Source organism: Oncorhynchus mykiss, chromosome 12 (genome assembly GCF_013265735.2).
Source record: "Oncorhynchus mykiss isolate Arlee chromosome 12, USDA_OmykA_1.1, whole genome shotgun sequence".
NCBI lineage: Eukaryota > Metazoa > Chordata > Actinopteri > Salmoniformes > Salmonidae > Oncorhynchus > Oncorhynchus mykiss.
The window spans coordinates 78,847,963-78,872,279 of NC_048576.1; the positions used below are offsets into that span (position 1 = coordinate 78,847,963).

General features: G+C 44.3%; 1 protein-coding gene across 1 annotated transcript; it reads right to left on the reverse strand.

Moving 5' to 3' along the window:
• Window positions 1-14,152: 14,152 nt before the first annotated feature.
• Window positions 14,153-23,463, reverse strand: LOC110538522 (neuronal pentraxin-1). The gene is made up of 5 exons (XM_021625392.2): window positions 22,931-23,463; window positions 22,293-22,500; window positions 20,968-21,212; window positions 20,520-20,699; window positions 14,153-16,253 (listed from the first exon to the last, which is right to left on the reverse strand). The coding sequence occupies exons 1-5, from the start codon at window positions 23,390-23,392 to the stop codon at window positions 16,032-16,034; spliced, it is 1,317 nt and encodes a 438-aa protein (XP_021481067.1). The 5' UTR covers window positions 23,393-23,463; the 3' UTR covers window positions 14,153-16,031.
• Between the last annotated feature and the right edge of the window lie 854 nt (window positions 23,464-24,317).

Here is a 24,317-nt window from a genome sequence, read left to right on the forward strand (position 1 = left end):
ATTATTGTAGCCATTGTGGGATTATCAAAACAGCTACGTCCATAGAAATTGGAACGGCCGTTGCTGACCTGTTTTTTTCATGAATATTTGATTTATGAGCTGGAGATTAGATCAGTCACGACACAATTTAGCACTGAGCTGTGGAGGGGCTGGGGTTAGGACACTTGTTAGTGTGTTGCACACATCTAAGAAAGTGAATTGCAATGGATTGTCCTCATTTACAGTTGGTGTGGGTTGAAAATATTTTTCTCTGTGAGGCAGGGAAAAATGATATTTACCACAATGAGAGAGAGATTGGTTTCATACCAGGCCTTTGTTTGATCTTACTGAAATTGAATAACAGCTCTCTGAATTTCCGTCTCGATACAGCAAACACGCTGCATGACAGCATAAAAAAAGAGTTGTTTAAAGGTTTAAATTTGTATTATTTTCTCCATCAAATCTGATAAACGTGTTGATATTATGCACTAAAGTGGGATCAAGATAGGAGGGTGTTCAGAACTTTGACCTTGAATAAACAACACACTGAGTCACTCAAAACAAAACATTTAATTGTGATTGTGGGACCACAGAGACTCATCTTAGAGTTGTCCTTTCAGCACCTCCACAGGACCATGGACAGCAATGAGTGTCAAGGCTGTCCTTCAGCACCACCCTGCCTAGGCAGGGCTATGGACAGATCCTCAGTACTTGTGGTGCCTATTATTTCTTCACAGGTCTTGCTGGAGCTGGTTTACTTACTTACCTATTCAGAATCTACATTATAAATGCAATGAAGCAAAACTAGTTCTCCTCAAAAGGACTGAACTTTTCAACGAGTGATAGATGTAATTTTATATCAAGTAGTAAGTTCTATGAAATTCTAAAGTAGAGTATGTTTTGAAAACAAAAGTCTCAAATACTGCACCTGTCCTTACATCTACTATACATAACTTGGTAAAAGGCCACAGGGATGTCAGTTCTGTAACATCAATAAGGAATTAATTCACTCTGTCCAAAATGAAATAATCTGGTTTGTTTTGCTTCTTCTCTACAATTACCTTGGATTTGCATTTTTATGGCACTGTCTCTCACTTTCAAGTCCAGTATTTCTTCACAGTTTGACTCTCACAATAAATCTGTGGGGGAATGTGTTCTTGTCTTGCTGTAAATGGATTTAGCCTATCATAAATTGTTTGTAGTGTATGTAGCCTGATATTGTAAACAAACTCTACAATCCAAGATAGCAGTTTAACGGAACATTTTCCCATGTATTCAGTTATTGTCCTGTTGTAACATAGTTATGTTATGTTTTGACCAGACTGGTTGGTTGAGAAAGTGACCTTGGATTAGGAGCCGGTCCTTATGGTGACCTGGGGTGAGAGCCATGTCCTGGGATTATTGCTGTGTCACACCACTCCTCTGCCTGTGTCATACCAGGGATTATTCAACATCACTGTGCCAGGTTTTAGGACCTGCGCAGGGTTGATGTCAAAATGTGTTTTGAATGTGCTCTAGTTCAATGATCATATGTAATCATTTCAGACGTAACACAAATGGGTCACTCATTCATTGTAAAAGCCTCTTTAATAAAGATACTAAATTGCATTATTACATTTATTTAACATTACTTTTAGAAAGAGGCTTAATAGACAACCAGTCAGGGGCATGTTTTCAGTGCCAGCCTTCGTGCCACTCTCCCCGTCTTCCACAGCAGCCATGTGAGCATCTCTAAACTGTGTTTACTAGTTTGGGTCTCTGACACCCTCAGCATCTGTCTCATCAGCAGCTCAGCTCTCAGTAGCCTTCATCAGCTTTGTCACTATTCCTCTGGTGGGCTGAGACTGACAGTCAAGTCCCTCTCAGAACCAAGAGGCTGTCCAAGAGCCTGGCTTCTGTAGAGCAGGAGTAGTGCTGACTGAGATCAGACAGAGAACAATCTGTCTTAGGCCACATGCTTTTGACTGCAATGAGTATCTTCAATGGAGATTTTGTGTTGTCACTGCAAACACATTCTTTGTGCATTACGTGAACACTGTTTACTCCCAGGTTCCTACTGGGCACCATCCCTAGAAAGGCTGTTCATATGTATATATCTCACTTTTTTACTTGAAAGGCACATCTTTCGAATTTGACTCACCTTGACATGCCGTAGCCTACTGAACTTTGATTCTACTGGTTTGTTTTCCCCATTTAAACATAGTACACGCTTCCTGCACTCTTGACCTGATCTTGGCTGTTAACACTTATGAGATCTGATAACAATCCGATCACAATGCGTCTTAATTATCTACACCTGTCTAAAAATGTTGGTACAATCAGAATGTGGACAAGATCAGAACATAGGACGCATGTTAGAACCAGGTATAAACGGGGCTTACGTATCTTAGTCAGGAGCCAAATGTTTTGCTACATGATGTGTCTGTGATGACTCACACCACCAGGACTGTGGGGCAGAACTGGTACTTAATACTCTGCTGAGGTCATCCCTGTGCTGGTATGCATTGTTTAGCAAGGTACAGTATGACTGCTCCATATTTCTGTAATGGTGTTGCTGTGGAGTCTCTCAGTTGGATTTGGCCCGGTGGCTCCAGACCCAGCCTCCAGATGATTGATGTCTCTCTTGGTTGGTGGGAAGCTCTGGTTCTGGCCCCGGAGAGATGTAATATGTTCTGTGTCTATCCAGGGTATTGCTGTCAGAGCAGGGTGGTGTTTGGATAGATTGAGTCACCTTGTGTGGATACACACACACACATGCACGTACACACACATACAGTAATTTACTAAAGGCCATTTTCCTGGATCATTAGTCCAGAGTGTGTTCTCTCCATCCACCTGTGTCAGAGACTATGCCTAATTGCACTGATCTTTTGCTCCATGCAGTACTGCAGAGAAACACACAGGGGCTTCGGTCTGTACTCAATAGAAACCTAACTTTATTGACATTTCCTTGACAATGACAATTGCTCTAGAAAGATGGCATTATGAGAGTCACTGATGAAAAGGGAAAACAGGGCATGTAATTGTTCAAGTCTCCTATTTCCCATGTCCCACAGGGAGGCTGTTAAGTTTGAATGGAGTAGTACATTATTATTCTGTGGTCCAACAACCCAAGCCTGTTTCATTCTTTACCAACTCATGTCACAGTCCTCTCTCTCATCTGTCCTGTATGCTCTTAAGAGGCACAGTTAGCCGCTGCCATCCTTCTTCCTCTCCTCTCCCTCCATCCTTGTCACAGGTCCCCCAGCGCTGCTCGGCGATGACGTCTACAGGCTTCACGATCAGTTATCCTGTCTTTATTGCTTAAGTGGCTGTGACACAGATAGTGTCTCACGCTCTAGCCCAGTCCCAGTGTCTAACCACCAAAGTAATTAAGTCTTCTAATGAATCATCCACTGGACACACACACCAATCATCTGCACTCTGACACCACACACACCAATCATCTGCACTCTGACACACTAGATACCACACACACCATTCATCTCACATAATTGTGCAGATTAAATGTGTGTTCATCCACTTACAAGATGGTTTTCAATGTGTTTTTGGATATTTGAGTGAATGTTAGTGATTCATTCTTCTGTATAGAAAATCAGTAATGGGGTTTTGTTTAGAGATGACTAACGTCTGGATGATGTTTCTTTGCTGACCAAAAATCCAATCCCAAGGACAATGACTGTGGAGTATACTGTACTCACACAGATGTTATTTGGGTGACACTGTTACAATAGGAAGGACAGACAATGACATTTCTCCTTGTCTGACTCCTCCTGTAGCCAAACATACCATCACTCAATGACATTTCCTCCAAGGACCCTGGGACTAAACACCTCCCTCTGCAACTGGATCCTGGACTTCCTGACGGGACGCCCCCAGGTAGTAAGGGTAGGCAACAACACGTCTGCCACGCTGATCCTCAACACTGGGGCCCCTCATGAGACTGAACAGATTTGGCAAGGGTCCCTAGATCCTCAAAGCTGCAGCATTGAGAGCATTCTGAACGGTTGCATCACTGCGTGGTATGGCAACTGCTCAGCATCTGACCCGCTACTCACTGTTTATTATCAGCCTTACCAACATGTACAAATTACCTCGACTAACCTGTACCCCCAGACATTGACTCGGTACCGGTACCCCCTGTATATAGTCTCGTTATTGTCATTTTATAGTTTTACTTTTTTATTATTTTAGTTTATTTGTTAAATATTTTCTTCTTGAACTGCACTGTTGGTTAAGGGCTTGTAAGCATTTCACGGTAGGGTCTACACCTGTTGTATTCGGCGCATGTGACAAATAAAGTTTGATTTGATGTTACCCAGTATTCTTCCCCAATTAATGCCTCTTCATTAGAGGCATTAATTGGCAGCTGATTATCTCTGTGGTGTCTTAATGGCTGTAGCAGCACATTAGTAAAATTATCATCCTGGCTCCCACTGAACTGCCAATTAGATGGACATGACATAGTCTAGTTACACTCTAATGGATCACTTCATCCAGGCTCTCAATAGCTACCCACACACAGTAAATGGTCTAAGTTAAGAAATGGGACCAGGCAGTCACCATGTCCTCAAGCCTATAGACCGATCAAGACACCCCTGTCCAGTGTGTCCACATTGTCTTGGAATGCATATAGCATCACCACTGTATACATCCCTGCCCAGTGTGTCCACATTGTCTTGGAATGCATATAGCATCATGACTGTATACATTCCTGCCCAGTGTGTCCACATTGTCTTGGAATGCATATAGCATCACCACTGTATACATCCCTGCCCAGTGTGTCCACATTGTCTTGGAATGCATATAGCATCATGACTGTATACATTCCTGCCCAGTGTGTCCACATTGTCTTGGAATGCATATAGCATCATGACTGTATACATTCCTGCCCAGTGTGTCCACATTGTCTTGGAATGCATATAGCATCATGACTGTATACATTCCTGTCCAGTGTGTCCACATTGTCTTGGAATGCATATAGCATCATGACTGTATACATTCCTGCCCAGTGTGTCCACATTGTCTTGGAATGCATATAGCATCATGACTGTATACATTCCTGTCCAGTGTGTCCACATTGTCTTGGAATGCATATAGCATCATGACTGTATACATTCCTGTCCAGTGTGTCCACATTGTCTTGGAATGCATATAGCATCATGACTGTATACATTCCTGTCCAGTGTGTCCACATCGTCTTGGAATGCATATAGTATAATCACTGTAAACATCATGTCGGTGCTGTAGGCTCCGGTGCTGTATCTGTGAAGCTGGCTGGTGTTCCAAGGGGCCATGCTGCCAGAGACTCTCTACCATTGCAATCCCATAATGAGCAGCCATGTTGTTCTATTGACTGTAGTAAGAGGAGGCAGAATGACAGTGGAGGAAAGGAGTAGTGTGTGAGGGAATGCAGCCAGGAGATGTAGAGGGTGGGATTGACAAGGGGAGATGGAATCAATGTGTCTGTGAGGAGCTGCAGGTACACTCACATTCACTCTCTTTCTCGCACACACTTTCTTTCTCACACACACACACACAACTCTCATTAGCTGTGTTACAGTGACTCAGTGTGTGTGCCTGTCCAGACCTGCAGAGACTGTTCAGGGACATTGTTAAAATAATTTTCCATTCCAGCAGAAGCACACCATTGGATGTCGTATAATGGTCTCCACATAGCGTGACAAAAAAAGTATGCTGACTTGGGAAGTTAGTAATGAGACTTTGCAGAGCCATCTAGTGTCCCAAGGCTAGGATCATAAGTGGCCTAAATTAACTCTGGTGGTGACAGTCTTGCCCCCTGACCCTTTGGAGCAGTGGGATCACTGAGGTCTGTGACTGCAGGGGCCAGCTCTAGGTCTGTGACTGCAGGGGCCTGCTGTGGGCCAGCTCTGGGTCTGTGACTGCAGGGTCCAGCTCTGGGTCTGTGACTACAGGGGCCTGCTCTGGGGCCAGCACTGGGTCTGTGACTGCAGGGTCCAGCTCTGGGCCTGTGACTGCAGGGGCCAGCTCTAGGTCTGTGACTGCAGGGGCCTGCTGTGGGCCAGCTCTGGGTCTGTGACTGCAGGGGCCAGCTCTGGGTCTGTGACTATAGGAGCCAGCTCTGGGTCTGTGACTACAGGGGCCAGCTCTGGGTCTGTGACTGCAGGGGCCAGCTCTGGGTCTGTGACTGCAGGGGCCAGCTCTGGGTCTGTGACTGCAGGGGCCAGCTCTGGGTCTGACTACAGGGGCCTGCTCTGGGGCCAGCACTGGGTCTGTGACTGCAGGGTCCAGCTCTGGGTCTGTGACTGCAGGGTCCAGCTCTGGGTCTGTGACTGCAGGGGCCTGCTCTGGGTCTGTGACTGCAGGGGCCTGCTCTGGGTCTGTGACTGCAGGGGCCTGCTCTGGGTCTGTGACTACAGGGGCCAGCTCTGGGTCTGTGACTGCAGGGGCCAGCTCTGGGTCTGTGACTGCAGGGGCCAGCTCTGGGTCTGTGACTGCAGGGGCCAGCTCTGGGTCTGTGACTGCAGGGGCCGGCTCTGGGTCTGTGACTACAGGGGCCGGCTCTGGGTCTGTGACTGCAGGGGCCGGCTCTGGGTCTGTGACTGCAGGGGCCGGCTCTGGGTCTGTGGCTACAGGGGCCTGCTCTGGGTCTGTGGCTACAGGGGCCTGCTCTGGGTCTGTGGCTACAGGGGCCTGCTCTGGGTCTGTGACTACAGGGGCCAGCTCTGGGTCTGTGACTACAGGGGCCAGCTCTGGGTCTGTGACTGCAGGGGCCAGCTTTGGGTCTGTGATTGCAGGGGCCTGCTGTAGGCCAGCTCTGGGTCTGTGACTGCAGGGGCCAGCTCTGGGTCTGTGACTGCAGGGGCCAGCTTTGGGTCTGTGATTGCAGGGGCCTGCTGTGGGCCAGCTCTGGGTCTGTGACTCCAGGCGCCAGCTCTGGGTCTGTGACTACAGGGGCCTGCTCTGGGGCCAGCACTGGGTCTGTGACTGTAGGGTCCAGGTCTGGGCCTGTGACTGCAGGGGCCAGCTTTGGGCCTGTGACTGCAGGGTCCAGCTCTGGGCCTGTGACTACAGGGGCCTGCTCTGGGCCGGCTCTGGGTCTGTGACTACAGGGGCCTGCTCTGGGTCTGTGACTACAGGGGCCTGCTCTGGGCCAGCTCTGGGTCTGTGGGAGTCAGTGTTGATCACTGTGTTCTGCTAATTCCCATCAGAAGACAGAGATGTCACCAGGCCAGGAGCCAAGTGCTAAGCAGGGCCACCGTCTCTGTCTCATAAGGCCAGGTGTCCTTGACCCTGATATGGCCTGTGGCGTGCTGCTGGGTCACACTGTGTGCATAGGGTTAGGAGAAAAGGGAAACAAAATTATTCAGTCACTTCTACTCTTATCTTCCTATTGACGTAGATAACTTCAGGGCTGCCGTAAACTTTAAAACTGTTATATAACTTTTTGTAAATTTTAGTTCATGTAAATTTGACTGTTTTCACGTCCACTTCAGTAGCATGGGGGGGGGGGTATGATTCTCTGAGGACATGGATTATTCATAGAGGAGAGACGGTGATGACGCAGTCAGTGTGTGTCTCAGACTGCCAATGATGATGCCGGTTGCGTCAAGTCACCCGAAAAGGCAGTTGTGCGCACAGAGTTCAGAGAAGTGAAGTATCACTTGGGTGGATGTTTGTGGTGCATATGAATATTTTGGAAACATCAGTCAGCTTCTTGGAACTTTGTAATCTCTCAATGATTGCATTACTCTCACCGTTCAAAAATAAGCACCAGACTTTCAGCAGACGATGAGGAAACTCATCTAAAAATAATTACATGATGAAACTCATCGAAAATATATCCCTGTGTTATTAAGATTTACAATTATATCCTTTAGACAGTCATGGTTAACCAACAGTACAAATGCCGCAATCTCCTGTGGTTTGTGATTCAGAATGGTTATACATTACAGATAAGAATGTCTCAAGGTAGGTTGTCTATTCTGGTCGATCATTGACTGGCACTCTCGATAGTCTTACATTCTATAAAACACACCACTACTACAATACAGAAATTGTTATAAGTCTCCTGAATATTGAAAATCTGAAGTGTGAGTAAGGAAGAATGCTTCTGCACTTTGATGAGGTTAGGAGTGAATACTGTCTCCTTCACTTCTTTCTTCAAAATATTTTATTTATCTAAAAAAAAAGTCATTTCTCTGAATGATTTTGTCCTATCCCTTTCTATCCATCTCACAATTCTTACCCCCAATGAATGTCTATTTAGCATACCCTCATAATACCTGCATTCTACATGAATGTCGTTTGAGAGTTAACTATAATTTCTGTCTGCTTGAAAAATACTAAAGTCTGACCCAGGAGGACCAGCTAGAACTGGGCACTAGTAGAGAGCTATAGCTGCCAGTTGATAAGGTTCAGCCACTGGTCTGTCCGGCAAGAACAAGTCAGATGCCTTCAGAACAGGTTTATTGCAGATATTGGGTTCAACACACCACACTCCTCTGTAATGATGGCTCACAGTAAAAGTGAGTGTATAAGAGTGGTTCTATGAAGAAATTAAGATAGATTCCAGTAATGAGCATACAGAGCATTGGCAGTAGCGCAGCTGGACAATATCATACACAGATACATATGGCCTCTAATAAACTAGCTTAGCATATACTATGGCCTGTCCTGTCGTATCATAGTAGTATGGCCTGTATACAACCAATAGACTGGCTTAGCGTACTATGCACATCAATACACACATCTATGCACTACAATGTTCAATTACTGATTACTAATACAGAAACAATAATGGAATGCAGTTACAGCATAAAGATTCAAATACTGGTAAGCATATAACTGAAAACATGACCGTTATGCAACCAGATTCTGCATGAGCACGAGACCACGACCACTGTGGAATACTAACTGCACACGAGGAAGGCTAAATGAGACTACTTGTTAGACCAGTGCACGGGAGCACTACATAAAGGCTCTACATGGCAATAAATATGACTACAAGTAAACAGACATTATGAACATAATAAAATGAATAGGCTATTCTAAACAAGGCGTGAGGAGCGTAGACGAGCTAGCATGACTAGGCTAGCTGGCTAGGAATAGCATGACACACATGGAAAAGGAATAACTGGTAAATATCTCGACAGCCTTAGCCACACCCAACTAAAATACCAATGACATGTCAACAGTACTTACACTTGGTGAGGAACAGTCCAAGACATCCATCCTCGTCTGACCACGATCTCACTCTGATGGCAGCAGCAGAGGTCAGTAAGCTGCATTCGTCATACTTTAGAAAACATTTCCCAACAGAATCTGTTTTCATTTGAAGTTGTAATCCTTTGCAGCGAGATCCCAATTTTCAGTCCTAGAAAAATGATTAAGGTTGCAGCTTTTGTTCTTATCTTCATATTTTATTTTTGTTGGGGTTCTTATGAAAAGGACCAATGTGCCCAACGTAGCAGATGTTGAACTTTGTTCACATTCTGCCTGCTGCCACTAATTTATAGTTTCTGTTTTATTTGTATGCATGAGAGTTGCTGTTGATTTCCTGTTTTTCAGACACATAGAATTGTCAGTATAGCTCACCTGTTTCTGTTTCTGTCTGGTTAGGTGTGAAGCTCCCCCTCCTTCCCCCCTCTTCCCCCCTTCTGGCACCAGCCCTGTCACACCTTCTCTGTATGTTCACACACATAGCAGGGCACCAGTAGGCTGTGCTCTGTGCCCAAACCCAGGAATGGTGAGGAGGTGCAGGGTGGTGTGCTGGGTGGGGGTGAGAGATGGTGGGAAGGTGTTCTGTCTCTGATTGACCTGATTATGGAACACAGCCCCTGGCATCGTTCCCAGAGGGTGCAGAGATTGTGGCAACGTCTTGAAAAATATTCCTGTGGTGTGGGGGGGGGGGGCTTCTGCAAAGCTGATCTAGGATCAAGGCAAGTGTATGGTATTACAATACACTTGGTCTCTAAACACCCATCCCAGTAGACCCTTTTACTCCTACTGGGGGGGATGGTGGGGGACACACAACATAACATGTGTTCCCCTCCCCTCTCCCTGGTGGCAACAGCACTCTGCTACCCCCTCTAGGGAGCTGTGGCCTCCCAGCAGGCACTGAGCTGCAGTGTGGCACAGTGCCAGGGGAGGAAGAGCCAACAGGAAGTGGGCTGGATTGGCCAATTAATCTGCACTGTCATCCTTTAGACAAGACAAACTGTATGGGCCCCCAGAGAAGCCACGACCCAAAACCCACTGAACTGCTCAAATGGTGGCTTCTTAGGGTGCTGCAGTTTGAAACTTACCATCTATATACTCCCCACATTTTATTTGTGCTGATGATTTCATACAACCTGCAGTGACATTCATCCCTGGTGCTAAGAGCAGGTAATTTGTATGTAAAGCACGCTGAACTAGCTTTTAAAGGCACTAGTCCAAAATGACTTTACCCCTAGAGAAGATATCAGATACCTGCCTATCTGGGATAGCTCGGGGAGGGTTCTTCAAAGGAATCTGCCCAGCCTAATGTTTGTGTTTGTATTTCCCCAGAGAGGCAAAGCGTCAACTGCGGCGGTGGAAGAAGTAGTGAATCTGAGTGGCTGGATGGTGCACTGGCAGAAGAGAAATCTGGAGGAGAATTTCCTTTGCTTCCCGGGATGAAATAAATTATTCATTCAGTGACATGGAGTGTTGAGCATGAGTCTGACAGCCATAGAGAAGGCTGTGAGATTATGGGCGAATATGGATGTGTCTCATGTATATTCTGTTTCAGTTCGCCTTACAAACGCCTCTTGTCTTGTCTCTCCGCCAGTCTACTACAGGGCTCTGTTGGCCTCTGTTATGGACAGTCAGTGGGGATCCACTGTAGCTCTGCCTGCTGTAATCCAACATGAAATAATTACCAGAGAGATGAATGGGAATGGTTTGCTAATGCTGTGCAATTATGAATAGGGTACATATTTAATTAGGCTGACCAGAAATGCTTAGCATAATAAGATTTGATTGAAACAGTGATCTACTGCTTGTGCTTGCTCAAATGAGCTGGGAAGGAGTTTTAAACTAACTACAAAGGAGTTTCACAAGGCCTTTAATGGTAGGGTGTACATCAATGGTAATTGGTGATATTGGACTTCTCAGGGTCACCCTTCATTCAGCCTCTCTAGGAAACGCTCCCATTGGTCTAAGGCCACTCCCACCCACATGGGGTATTGATACTTTGACTAATGACAGAGAGTCATACTGGATGTATTGCTTCTATGACCTCTTTCTGATGATGTCATGTTTTTCCAAGCTCTGCAGCTGACCTATCAGAAGCTCTGTTACTCTAACCACTTGTACTGTCACGGACCAACATTCTTATCAACAATCCAATACGCACCTCCCAAGGTTTTTCTAAATATCACAAGAAGTGAGGATCATATTCAACATCAATATGACCTTTGCATAATTTCTTCCTTTCTTCTCTGCTGACCCACATTGAGGAGCTGTTTACCCACCCTGGTCATGCATTTTTCATCAGGCTCTGATCACTGGTGGGACAGTGCCTGGCCTTTTCTCAATATGTATTCAAAGCAGGTGGAAGATGGCAGGAGAGAGAGATCTTGTTAGCTGCCACCTTCATACAGTCATAGCTAGCTGGATGCAGACGGCAAGGTCACACAGGCAAACCGGCCAAGCTGGTCAAGCGGACCAGGCATCTGTGAGAATAACATAGTGGTACAAACACAAATACAATTCATAATTTAGGGCAGATCATTCTGAGTGGGCCAACTGTATGCAGTACTCGTCCTCACACATCACCTGTCAAATGCTTTATTAGCTGTGAATGGGATGACTTGCCAGTGTGGAGTGTGAGTCAAAGGGTCAGGGACAGGGTATATTTAAGCAATAAGGCACGAGGGGGTGTGGTATATGACCAATATACCACAGCTAAGGGCTGTTCTTAGGCACGACGCAACGCCTGGCCCCTTAGCAATGGTATATTGGCCATATATCACAAACCCTTGAGGTGCCTTATTGCTATTATACACTGGTTACCATATTATAAACTGGTTACGAACGTAACTAGAGCAGTAAAAATAAATGTTTTGTCATACCCGTGGTATACGGTCTGATATACCACAGCTGTCAGCCAATCAACATTCAGGGCTCGAACCACCCAGTTTATAATGTACAATATAGTTGAATATGTAGTACTGTTGTGTGGAGCATGGTAGATATTACTGGTTTGTTGACTGTCTGTTGAGAGCCAGTTACCTTCGAGTTGTGGATTGAAGTTCAAGCAATGAGATGCTAAAGTACACTTGTAGTAAGATATTGGGTTCCCAGTGCAGCACTGTGAGCTTGTTATCCAGGAGCCTCCAGCTACCAGCCTTTACCTGTTCATTACCGCCCCAGTGTTATTCGTACTGCTCCTACTGCATCACGCCAAGGCAGAGAGAATAGGTGTCTCTGAATATGGTGAAAGACTGGAGTTGGTTGTTACATTTCAGACCATGATATAATAAGGACAAACAGACGTGGAGGAGATGACCCTGATAGGAACCTTACATCAGAATAGTAGTGCTATTGGCCACGTAGTACTGACCAGAGTCCCTCCAGTCCAGCTAGGATAAAAATACACCTCAAAACATCTGGGCCAGGATTTGGGTCAGACCAAAAAAAGCGTGATCCAGACCAGACAAACATGGTCCAGAGGTGAAGACAAGGTTGACCTATTATATCTCTGGTCTATTTCTGGCCTGTGCTCCAGGGGCCACGCAGAGGCTGAGGTCACTCAGGGGATAGATAGCCTGTCTGCTGTTCTCCACCACAGTAGGAATTATCTCTGTAACCCAAATCCACCTGTGTCCAAAACAGCAGGTGGTAATGGCTATGGGATATGTATAGGCTACAGCAGGATGGCACCTTGGGAAAAGACTTCAGATGTGTTCCATGTCCCAGAGGTGGATCATGGGAAACCCACCACTCAACTGAGGTGGTTTAACCATGTATTATCGACCTGGCCTCATTACTGAGTTTGTGAACCCTACTAGCTATAGGTCAAGCTCTGCCAATGGAACCATATACTAGCGGTTTTACATGGTATTTCTGTGATTGTATATGGGATACGGGATGCATTGCAATGGGGCGGCAGGTAGCCTAGTGGTTAGAGCGTTGGGCCAGTAACCAAAAGGTTGCTAGATCTAATTCCCGACCTGACAAGGTAAAAATAATCTGTTGTTCTGCCCCTGAACAAGGCAGTTAACCCACTGTTCCTAGGCCGTCATTGTAAATAAGAATTTATTCTTAACTGACTTGCCTAGTTAAAAAAATATACTGTCTATTGTGACATGGGCCCTTGTTTTTTAGATATATCAGTTTTTAAATGCTTTGCCTGTAATTTTTCACTCCCTCTTATGCAAAGTGTAACAACCAAGTGCTATTTTGATAGAGTGGACCCCTTTATTCTACACTTTGCTATGTTGCTGAACACCTGCTGTCATGCTCTACTATAATTGGACGTTATTCTCACGTCAGTCAAGTGTTTGTATGTAAAGAATGAATGTAGGGAAATGGGCATGTCGTCTGCGTATCGCAGTTACACTCCTCTCTACCTGTCGTCGACTCAAAGCTATTGCTAATAGACATCAAGCTTCAGGAATACTGGTGTGTGTGTGTTTTTACGTGTGTGTGTGTATTTTTATGTCAGGAGGACAGAATACTTCCCAGGTAGCCCTTCACCTTGGTGGCAATGGAATGCTCCTTGAGATGTTGTCTGGGTCGCGGTGGCCGGGAGATTTATCCAGTGGTAATGAGGACTAGCTTTTCTTTTAAGGAGGAAGCAGATAGTGTTGACCTTCTCTATCCTCTCCGGGTCCTGGCCACAACGTTTAGGGTTCAACTTTTAGGCTTCTGTTAGGGTGCTGTTACACCACCGACCCGGTTCATCCACTGATGCCACATACTGAAACTCAGGCCTCTCAATGCCTCTCAGTCTGTGCATACAGTATCTAGTATGAGGAAATGAAAGGGAGTGGTGTACAGAGGTCTCTGAACCTGCCATTGATTCTTGACAATAGGTTTCACAATGTTAATTGAGACTATAGAGAAATGTAAGAGGACTCTCATATGCTTTCAAAAACATTTGTAGTCCTGTGACATGCATGGGTTACTCTGTGACAGTAATGTCACACTCACACAGGGATAGATTCAGGTATCACAATTTTATTTAAAAAATTATATTTCAGTGTTGCCATGCTTTGAGCATATAACAATACAGTATAAAATCTCAACCCAAAAGGAGGATAGCAAAAGCAGATTTTGTTGATGCTGCTGCAGCAATTAGTTAAGTCATGCTGTTACTGTACAGATAACATTCCCATCAAAGTACAAACACCTCAATGAATTGCTTTTAAGTACAATAATCATCTTATTATCCAGCGCAATGTGTTATGATAATAAACATCTCTTTTGGAAATAAATCTCGTTGTAGGCCTACAGGAAAATAAATACCACACAAAATACTTTGCAAATCATAGTGAATGTGCTGAGTTATTTCAACATCCCAAGGCACCCAGGCTTGTATGTTGGCAAAAAAGATGTCATTCTTTACACAAAATTGCGTCAAGCAGGTGGTGATAGAGAAACGATAGCGATAGAGCAGAAAGCTGTGCCTGTTTCATAACCGTTTAAGTATACATTCCTTTTCAAGTCTACCCGTCATTCACAGTGAAAATCCCAGGCAGTGGGAATATAAACAAAATCACATGATTGGTTGAAATGCGTGTCCCCAGTCCAATAAAAACAAGGCAACAGTAAGCATGTTGTCCCCCACAAATTATCCAGCACCCCCCTTGGGCCAATCTGTATAATTTTGCAAATGACTGATTTCTATGGCAAGACACATCATTCACCCAAGTTTCGTTAAAATCGGGCCAGTGGTGTCTGAGATATCATGTGTGACTAACGTACATACAGTTGATTACTATAGCATCCCCCCTTGGATTAATCAGTGTAATTTTGTGAATGTTGGATCTCTATGGCAAGAGGCATCATTTACCCAAAATCGGGCCAGTGGTGTATGAGATATCTTGTGGGTTAGCTAGACTCTGACTCACTCTGAGTCATATGTTGAGTCTTGACAATGTTTGTTACAATACAAATATCCTTGACTCATTTTTACCAGACCATGCCCAAGTGAATATTTATTGGTCAATAGTGGCCATGTTGTTTTAGGTATTAGTCTGGAAAATATTGTCATGGATGCCACATATCAAGTTTCATGCAGATCGTTCATTCGGTGCCAGAAGAGTAGCTTTTCAGTGTTTTTAACAAAATTCTAAATAATGGAAATCCAGAATGGTGAAGCTTATTGGGCCCTGAGGCAAATTTGTTTCTTTTGAGGAGAGGGACATATGTACCGAATTTCATGACTTTAGGTCAAACGGTGTAATGGGCGTGACCTTTCAAAGTTTGCATTTGAAACATTTCTTGTTATAGCGCCATCATCAGGCCAATCAGTGTAATTTTGTAAATGCCAAATATCTAACGCAAGACGCATCATTCAAGTTTTGTCACAACCAGGACAGCGCTGTCTGAGATGTCACGCGTGACTAATGTACAAACGCACTAATGTACTAACGGACGGAGACAGATCCCCAGTCCCCTCCCTCATTTCCTCATTGGGGACAACTACATGGTCACCAATTCTATTGATGGTGGACGTTCTAAGTGGTCCTTTGTCGGGGAGTGCTGTCTGCGTCTGCACTGCGTTGTGGTGATATGCTGGCCTGTATGTGTCAATTGCGCTGAAGACCATGAGATAACAAACCGGCCAGTTGAACGAAGCGCTTTGAAGCATCCAACCAGATGCCAAAACTATCCAACTGAAATATCCAAGATGAACAAGAAGGTCAGAGTCTTATTTTAGACAGGTAGAAATCTAGTAAGTGTCCACACATATATCTATAACAAATCCAGATGTCATTTACTGAAATAAATGCTTCTTTATCTATCAAATCAGACGTATTATCAACAGAGGCTTTAACACACGCATTTCTCATTGGCTTTTCACTTTTCCCTGCAGTTCAGTTCAGTTGACGACAAGCCTCAAATGTCCACTTGGAGGCTCCTCCGTAAATATCAATGCTGCTCTCCAACCACGAAAACACATTGCCTATCTGCGCTTTGCTGCTGCAAGTTGCCAGGTTGTATATCTCTCCAATAGACAACTTCCGGTCCCAGATATGAAAATTTGCCAGGTCTCCAACAAAAGCTTGTGTAGCATCAAAGCCCCCTCCAAGCGTATCCTGTGGAAAATAATATTGAATTCATGAAGATGATATTGTGCTAACACAAAGGAAAACAATATTTCAAGTTAACCTTTGGAGTTAATTTGTGCATTAAATCATTTATCCATGCGTCCATCCATGTGGCTTGTTAGAAGAAACCAACGATAGCTCATATATAAAATTAGTAGACTTTTTCATTTATCCAGATTATTGTTTTGACTAATGAATCACGTTACCATGCAAACGGCTTTTAATTTTGCCATTGCAGTGTGAGCTGATAAATCAGAATTGGGGTTGCCCTGTTTCGTCAGCCTTGCCTCATACTTTACGCATTTCTGAGCACCTCCAAGACATATGATACCTAGTAATGGTGTAGTTACTTTAGCTAGAAAGGGAGATTGGTTGGTGAGGATGGATGGGAGTAATCTGTAAACTGTCTAGCAATCCAAAGGTTGTGTGATCGAGTCGCGTTGGGGACAACTGAAGCATTTTAACTTACTCTTCCCCTAACTCTTTTTTGAAACTTAACCAATTTCACCTAACCTGCTAGGTTAATTCCACTAACATTTTAGTTCTCCTAACCTTTTACAAAAGTTATCCTAACCTTTGTTGTTAGTTCCCCTAACCACCAACATAAATTCTCCCCATAATTCTCCTTTGTTGTTATGGCGCAATAAGCAACCTGGTCCCAGAGAAAGACGTATAATACTATACGTCCCCCAAAGTGTAGTATAAAATACTTCATTCTGTTCATATGCTATTGTACGGCAGGGTAAGACGTACAATATACATCCTATAATTCGTATGATATTGTATGATCGCTATTCCATTCATAATGTACATAATGTAATATATCATACTAAATGGAGTGTCACAGATTTACCGACAGAATAATACGAATTGCCCCGAGACTATGTTGGTTTCATGAGTAAAAAGGATCATTTCTCACACTCCCAGTGGCTAGAGCTGCCACTTTTTGGGAACAGAACACTATTCCGGACACATAAGAAATCCCGCTACGCCCTCTGACGAACCATCAAACAGGCAAAGCACCGGCTCTGACGCTCGTCAGATGTGGCAGGGCTTGCAAACTATCACGGATTACAAAGGGAAACCCACCCGCGAGCTGTCCAGTAATGCGAGCCTACAAGACGAGCTAAATACCTTCTATGCTTGCTTCAATCCTTGTAACACTGAACCATGCATGAGAGCACGTGCTGTTCCAGACGACTGTGTGTTCACACTCTCCGTAGCCGATGTGGGTAAGACCTTTAAACAGGTTAAAATTCAAAAGGCAGCAGGGCCAGACTAATTACCAGGGCATGTACTCAGAGCATGCGTGGACCAGCTGGCAAGTGTCTTCACTGACATGTTCAACCCCTCCCTGACCCAGTCTGTCATACCTACATGTTTCAAGCAGACCACCATAGTGCCTGTGCCCAAGAATGCGAAAGTAGCCTGTCTAAATGACTATCACACTCACATCTGTAGCCATGAAATGCTTTGAAAGGCTGGTCATGGCTCACATCAACACCATCATCCCAGACACACTGGACCCACTCCAATTGGCACAACAGATCCACAGATTATGCAATCTTATTGCACTCCACACTGCCCTTTCCCGCCTGGACAAAAATAACACCTATGTGAGAATGCTGTTCATTGACTACAGCTCAGCGTTCAACACCAAAGTGCCTTCCAAGCTCATCACTAAGCTAAGGACCCTGGGACTAAACACCTCTCTATGCAACTGGATCCTGGACTTCCTGACGGGCCGCCCCCAGGTGGTAAGGGTAGGGAACAACAGATCCACCACTCTGACCCTCAACATTGCACCTTCGGGGTAATGCGGTGCCAGGACAACAACCTCTCTCTCAACATCAGGAAGACAAAGGAGCTGATTGTGGGTACAGGAAACGGAGGGCTGAGCATGCCTCCATCCACATAAACAGGGCTGTAGTGGATCAGCTTGAGAGCTTCAAGTTCCTCGGTGTCCACATCACTAAGGAATTATCATGGTCCACACACACCAACACCGTCGTGAGGAGGGCACGACAATTCCTCTTCCCCTCAGGAGGTTGAAAAGATTTGCATGGGCCCTCAGATCCTCAAAAAGTTATACAGCTGCACCACTGAGAGCATCTTGACTGGCTGCATCACCGGTATGGCAACTGCTTGGCATCTGACCACAAGGCGCTACAAAGAGTAGTGCGTACGGCCCAGTACATCACTGGGGCTGAGCTCCCTGCCATCCAGGACCTCTATACCAGGCTGTGTCTGTCAGAGAAAGGCCCTAAAAATTGTCAAAGACTCCAGCCACCCAAGTCATAGACTGTTCTCTCTGGTACCGCATGGAAGGCGCTACCAATGCACCAAGTCTGTAACCAACATGACCCTGAACAGCTTACTACAAGCCATTAGACTGCTAAATAGTTGGTCCGGGGAGCTATTGGTTCACTAAATAGTTAGTCCGGGGAGCTATTGGTTCTCTAAATAGTTAGTCCGGGGAGCTATTGGTTCACTAAATAGTTAATCCGGGGAGCTATTGGTTCACTAAATAGTTAGTCCGGGGAGCTATTGGTTCACTAAATAGTTAATCCGGGTAGCTAGTGGTTCATTATTTAACTATCTGCATTGACCCTTTTTGCAGTAACTCTTTTGACTCATCACATATGCTGCTGCTACTTTTTATTATCCATCTTGTTGCCTGGTCACTTTATCCCTACCTACTGTATATGTACATACAATGAATTCGGAAAGCATTCAGACCCCTTGACTTTATCCATATTTTGTTACGTTATAGCCTTGTTCTAAAATTGATTAAATTATAGATTTTTCTGTCAATCTACACACAATGACCTATAATGACAAAGTGAAAACAAGTTTTTAGAAATGTTTGCCAATCTATTAAAATATAAAACAGAAAGGTTGAAGGAATTGTATGTAGAGCTCCGAGACAGGTTTGTGTTGAAGCACAGATCTGGGGAAGGGTACCAAAACATTTTTGCAGCATTGAAGGTCCCCAAGAACACAGTGGCCTCCATCATTCTTAAATGGAACAAGTTTGGAATCACCAAGACTCTTCCTAGAGCTGGCCACCTGGCCAAACTGAGAAATCGTGGGACAAGGGCCTTGGTCAGGGAGGTGACCAAGAACCCAATGGTCACTCATACATAGCTCCAGAGTTCCTCTGTGGAGATGGGAGAACCTTCCAGAAGGACAGCCATCTCTGTAGCACTCCACCAATCAGGCCTTTACGGTAGAGTGGCCAGACGGAAGCCACTCCTCAGTAAAAGGAACATAACAGCCCGCTTGGAGTTTGCCAAAAGGCACCTAAAGGAATCTCAGACCATAAGAAACTAGATTCTCTGGTCTGATGAAACCAAGGTTTAACTCTTTGGCCTGAATGCCAAGCATCAAGTCTGGAGGAAACCTGGCACCATCCCTATGGTGAAGCATGGTGGTGGCAGCATCGTGTTTTTCAGTGGCAGGGACTGGGAGACTAGTCAGGATCGAAGGAAAGAAGAATGTGAGAAACTCCCCAAATGCAGGTGTGCCAAGCTTGTAGCATCATACCCAAGAATACTAAAGCCTGTAATTTCTGCCAGAGGTGCTGAAGTACTGCATAAAGGGTCTGAATAATTATGTAAATGTATATTTCTGTTTTTTTTTTAATACATTTTCTAAAATTTCATTATGGGGTACTGTGTGTAGATGAGGAAAGTTTTTTTCTTAATCCATTTTATAATAAGGCTGTAATGTAACAAAATATGGAAAAAGCAGAAGGGGTCTGAATACTTTCTGAACGCACTGTATCTCCCTCAATGACCTCGTACCCCTGCACATCGACTCAGTACTGGTACCTCGTGTATATAGCCAAGTTATCGTTACTCATTGTGTATTTATTCCTTGTGTTATTATTTGTTTATTTTTCTATTATTTCTCTTTTTTTCTCTCTGCATTGATTGGAAGGGCCTGGAGGTAAGCATTTCACTGTTAGTCTACACCTGTTGTTTACGAAGCATGTGACAAATATTATTTAATTTTATTGCTTTAATTTGATAATTGATCCAAATTCATGCATAAATGGGGTAATTCCTCCATCTTATTATGGAACCTGAGAGTCAGCGGCTCAGGTTTTTAATTGATACATAAGCCTGTTCCTCTCTCAAGGTCTGACAGATGCTATGTTTATGCTATAGACCATGTCCCTTTTGATATTATGACCTAAGGTACCAAAGTTTATTGATTAAAAACGGACCATTAAAATTGTAATGGACATACCTGTTCTTGTCCCAATATCAGAACACCTTGTGGTTTGATTGGATGGTATGGAGCAAGGTTTTCTCCACTGCCCCTCATGACTCCATCTTGGAAAGCCTCCCATACTCCATCTCGAGTTGTCCATGTGACACAGATGTGATGCCACTTCCCGTCGTTGATAATGAATGGTAATTTAGCTACCTGGAATGGATTTCAGTATTGTTTTTAGTATATGCATGGGTGGAGTTTTTTACATTTTTATCACTATCAATTACCTTGCATACTTATTAAAACGCTTGAGGCTTTATAGGCAGTGTGATCTAATTCAAAAATGAAATTTCTTTGTATTTTGCAGTGCAGGCATTCATGCTACAATCAGCATGTTCATATATTAAGAATAATTTTGAGGCATAATATTTTGTATACTGTTGGTGATATATGCATCATGTAAAATAACATGTGAGTATACCTTGTCATTGATGAGTATCTCCATAGGATTATTCCCCCACTCAATCAGCACCAGCTCGTTGGCCTGCCCTGGCACTGCGTAGGAGAACGGCGTGCCCACCCCTGGGGATGCATTGGATTTGAGCCACATGCAGACAGTGAATGCGTACATCTCAGGGAGACTCTTCTTCACTTTGGCATACATGTAGTTGGTCCTCAACGGGAATGTCAACTGGAATTTATCCAGCGGCCTGTTTTCTTTCTGACCTGTAAACAAAACAGAGGACAAGGTTAAAGATGTCACCTGTCACAATAATTATTGTGGGCTAGCCTAGGCCTATAGATACAGTCCTTGACTTGGGCAGGAGCTCATCGGTACTGAGTACTGGCACCTCAAATGTTCTACTGCTTGAGCTCCTGTTCCTCTTATAGAATATTAGCTAAAACATATTGTGGTGCGCCTGAACCTAAATATAAACAGTACCAGCACCCAAAATTAGTACAGAAACACATTTCACACCAAGTCAAGCACTGTATAGAAGTTAGAGCCTTTTATATTGGCTATGTGAGTGACATCAATTTGTTGGACATCAATGATGAAACATTTGTCCTGTCTTTAACAACCAACTGTGATTGTCAGGTCAAGATGAACGTGAGGATTTGAGTTTTACTTTTTTGAAGGTTGTCAAATATGTCGCTGAGCATCACGTAATGTGCAGGGGAGGGTTCCAACTGATTGCTGCTGAAGGTTGACTGATCAATGTAGTTATACAACAAAATTCTGTTTCTTGTAGTTCCACATTTTTTTCTGCGGCATGATAGGCATCACATGAGCAAAGGGGTTGGAATAGCGGTCCTGGTCTCTCCTCACCCCTCCCTTGGCGGAATTCTACAACAGTGTTTGTTGCCCGCTATAAGTAGCTGGAGCGTTACGCCATAGGGACCTGGCGAACTTTGCTCTGCTCAAACGGCTAGTGGTGCAAGTGGATACGGCTGTTACAATATAATTTAACCATTTTGATTAAGGGAAAAGTGCTGAATACAGAAGGTTGCACCATCCTTTTTTTTAACGGATGCCTTAAACAGTAAATCACCTTAAGCCACACATCTTTGTGGAATTGGATATGCAAAGCAATGCAGCTATTCGCTGGATCCCATCCCTCCCTGCCATGCAATGGACACCAGCCATATTACCAATTGATTTCATGGATCTATTCATTAGTAATAAACACCACTTCAGTTGAATTTAAAAGGTCTTTCAGAATAGCTCGTTTTTGTTTTTTAAACGGCGATACTAATTAGTTAAACTATGCTGGCCAAGTATTTGGCGCGTTTTTGAGCTCGCACCTTTCTCGAGGTCGGTGATTCTCTGGTGCAGGGATGTGAGAGTCGACTCCACTCTACCGCGCTGCTCCGTCTCGTTCCGCAGCACAGGCTTGTCATCTTCTATACTGTTCACGCGGGATAACACCTGCTTCTCCAAATCGTCGATTTTACTCTGTAGCAGGTCTTTCAGACTGTTCGCCTGGACCGAGTTGTTGTTCCGACTGAATTGCTGTGGAATGAAATAATGATTAGTTATAAATAAAAAAAAACGTTTAAAAAATACTGAGAAACATTACAACCCATATGCTGAGGGACATCGTAAAGCTAATGCCAGATTAACTTCTTTAAGGTTTATTGCCCTGTGGAGTTAGCAACATGGTAGCCTACATCAAGCAACTAAATTCGTCTCCGGCAAGGTGTCTGTTCTCAGCATGACTTGTTAAATTTCACGATTAGTGCAGAGTATTAACCTACATGGTGGAGGGCTGTTCACCCCTGGAAGTAAATGTGATAAACAAAGTACGAGGGCGGCAGTGCGAGTTGGACAAGACAGTGCAACGTGATTTAGGCCATATTGTAAACATGTCGTTTTTCACCCCAAATGATTGGTGAAATGTATAAAGTCTATTATTTCGTTAAGATTAGAGTTCTCCACATACCTCGAGATTTTCTAATCTCTGCTTTAGAGACTGTAAAGTCTGCGATAGTTGCGCCAAAGTGTCCGAGGGACCCCTTGATACATCCCCCATAGTATTTTTGGTCCCCGTCTCTTTTCTCCTTCCCCCAGGTCCGGGCTCGGGCGCACTCTGGCCCTCACAGCGAGTTAACTTGGAAGTCAGTTCTCTGATAGTCTCTTTTTGGTTCATAATGGTCTCCTTCTGCTGTAGGACGGTCTCCCGAAGCTGCATCACAGTGGTCTTCAAATCCTCTCCAGGCATACTGTTTTGTAAGGTAGCGGCGCATATGTCCATATCCTTGGGCACCGACGTGCAAATAAATTGAGTCTGACCAACACCAAAGTCTTGGCACGAACCCTCCACGAATAAGTAAGAAAGTATAAAAAGTTTCCAAGAGATTGCCTTCTTAATGGTCTGCATTTCGCCGTGTGTGTTGTGTTGCATTTGGTTTAGGAGCCGCGGTGGTGTGATGCGAGTGATTTCAGGGCCACGGAGCTGTCGCTTTTTGTTGTAATCCGTCTGTAGCGCGCGCCCGGTTTATATAGCGCGCGTGGTCTGCGCTGATCAGATTCACCCCATCACGGAGAGGAGGGGAGGAATCGCACTCTCACAGCTTAATCGCCTCTCAAAGTGAAGGTGGAAGGAGCCTCACGCTCAAAGATAAAACTCGAGGCTCCCGGATGCTAAATCATTCATCACGACGACAATTTGTCATTTCTTAATGTGTATTATTCATTAAACATTTGTGGATTGGTAAACAGCAATAACATTACTGGGTATCAGGAGAGTCAGCTGTGTTCGTTTTGTGCATATAGGCAAAACCGACAGAACTGAATTCACACCGAAAAGAAGTTCAGGGACCCTCCACAACATGGCTGATTCCCCTGTGACCTGTGACATTGATAGCCCCATATACATGTTCTCATGTTACAATATTTATAATAGATAACATGGTTTGCATGTTTACAGCAGCCAGCACAGCCATTCACATTTTGGTGAAACTTGAAAATAATTGAATGCTCTAAATGAATATGTTCCTAATCTTCCTCATCTGTTGTCAAGCTGGTCCACCTTAAGTCAGCCCCCTCACACAGGCATGGTGGTTTGTAAGTGACTCAGTGGTAATAACCAGAATGATGTCCCATGGGGTGTCAGCCTGTGAGGCCCTTCAGGCATCTAGGCTTGTGCACTGATTCCCTGAGTGTGCTACATCCATTACACTTTATTTGGGGGGTGGGGTGGGGGGCGGGGGTGAAAGCAAAACAATACTGCAAAGTGTCAACATAGTCTGCAGTATTTGAATGCAGTATTTGTAATCATCTCAATAACTCAGTCCATAAAAAGGACTTAATCTATCCCTTAGCCTTTT

What these genes read in the sequence shown, in the direction of transcription:
- LOC110538522 (XM_021625392.2), bottom strand. Translation starts at nt 23,392, where the DNA reads ATGCAACACAACACACACGGCGAAATGCAGACCATTAAGAAGGCAATC. An exon ending in AATCACCGACCTCGAGAAAG is followed by an intron (nt 21,213 to 22,292) that starts GTGCGAGCTCAA and finishes TTTTGTTTACAG; the next exon opens with GTCAGAAAGAAAACAGGCCG. An exon ending in AGATACTCATCAATGACAAG is followed by an intron (nt 20,700 to 20,967) that starts GTATACTCACAT and finishes AATCCATTCCAG; the next exon opens with GTAGCTAAATTACCATTCAT.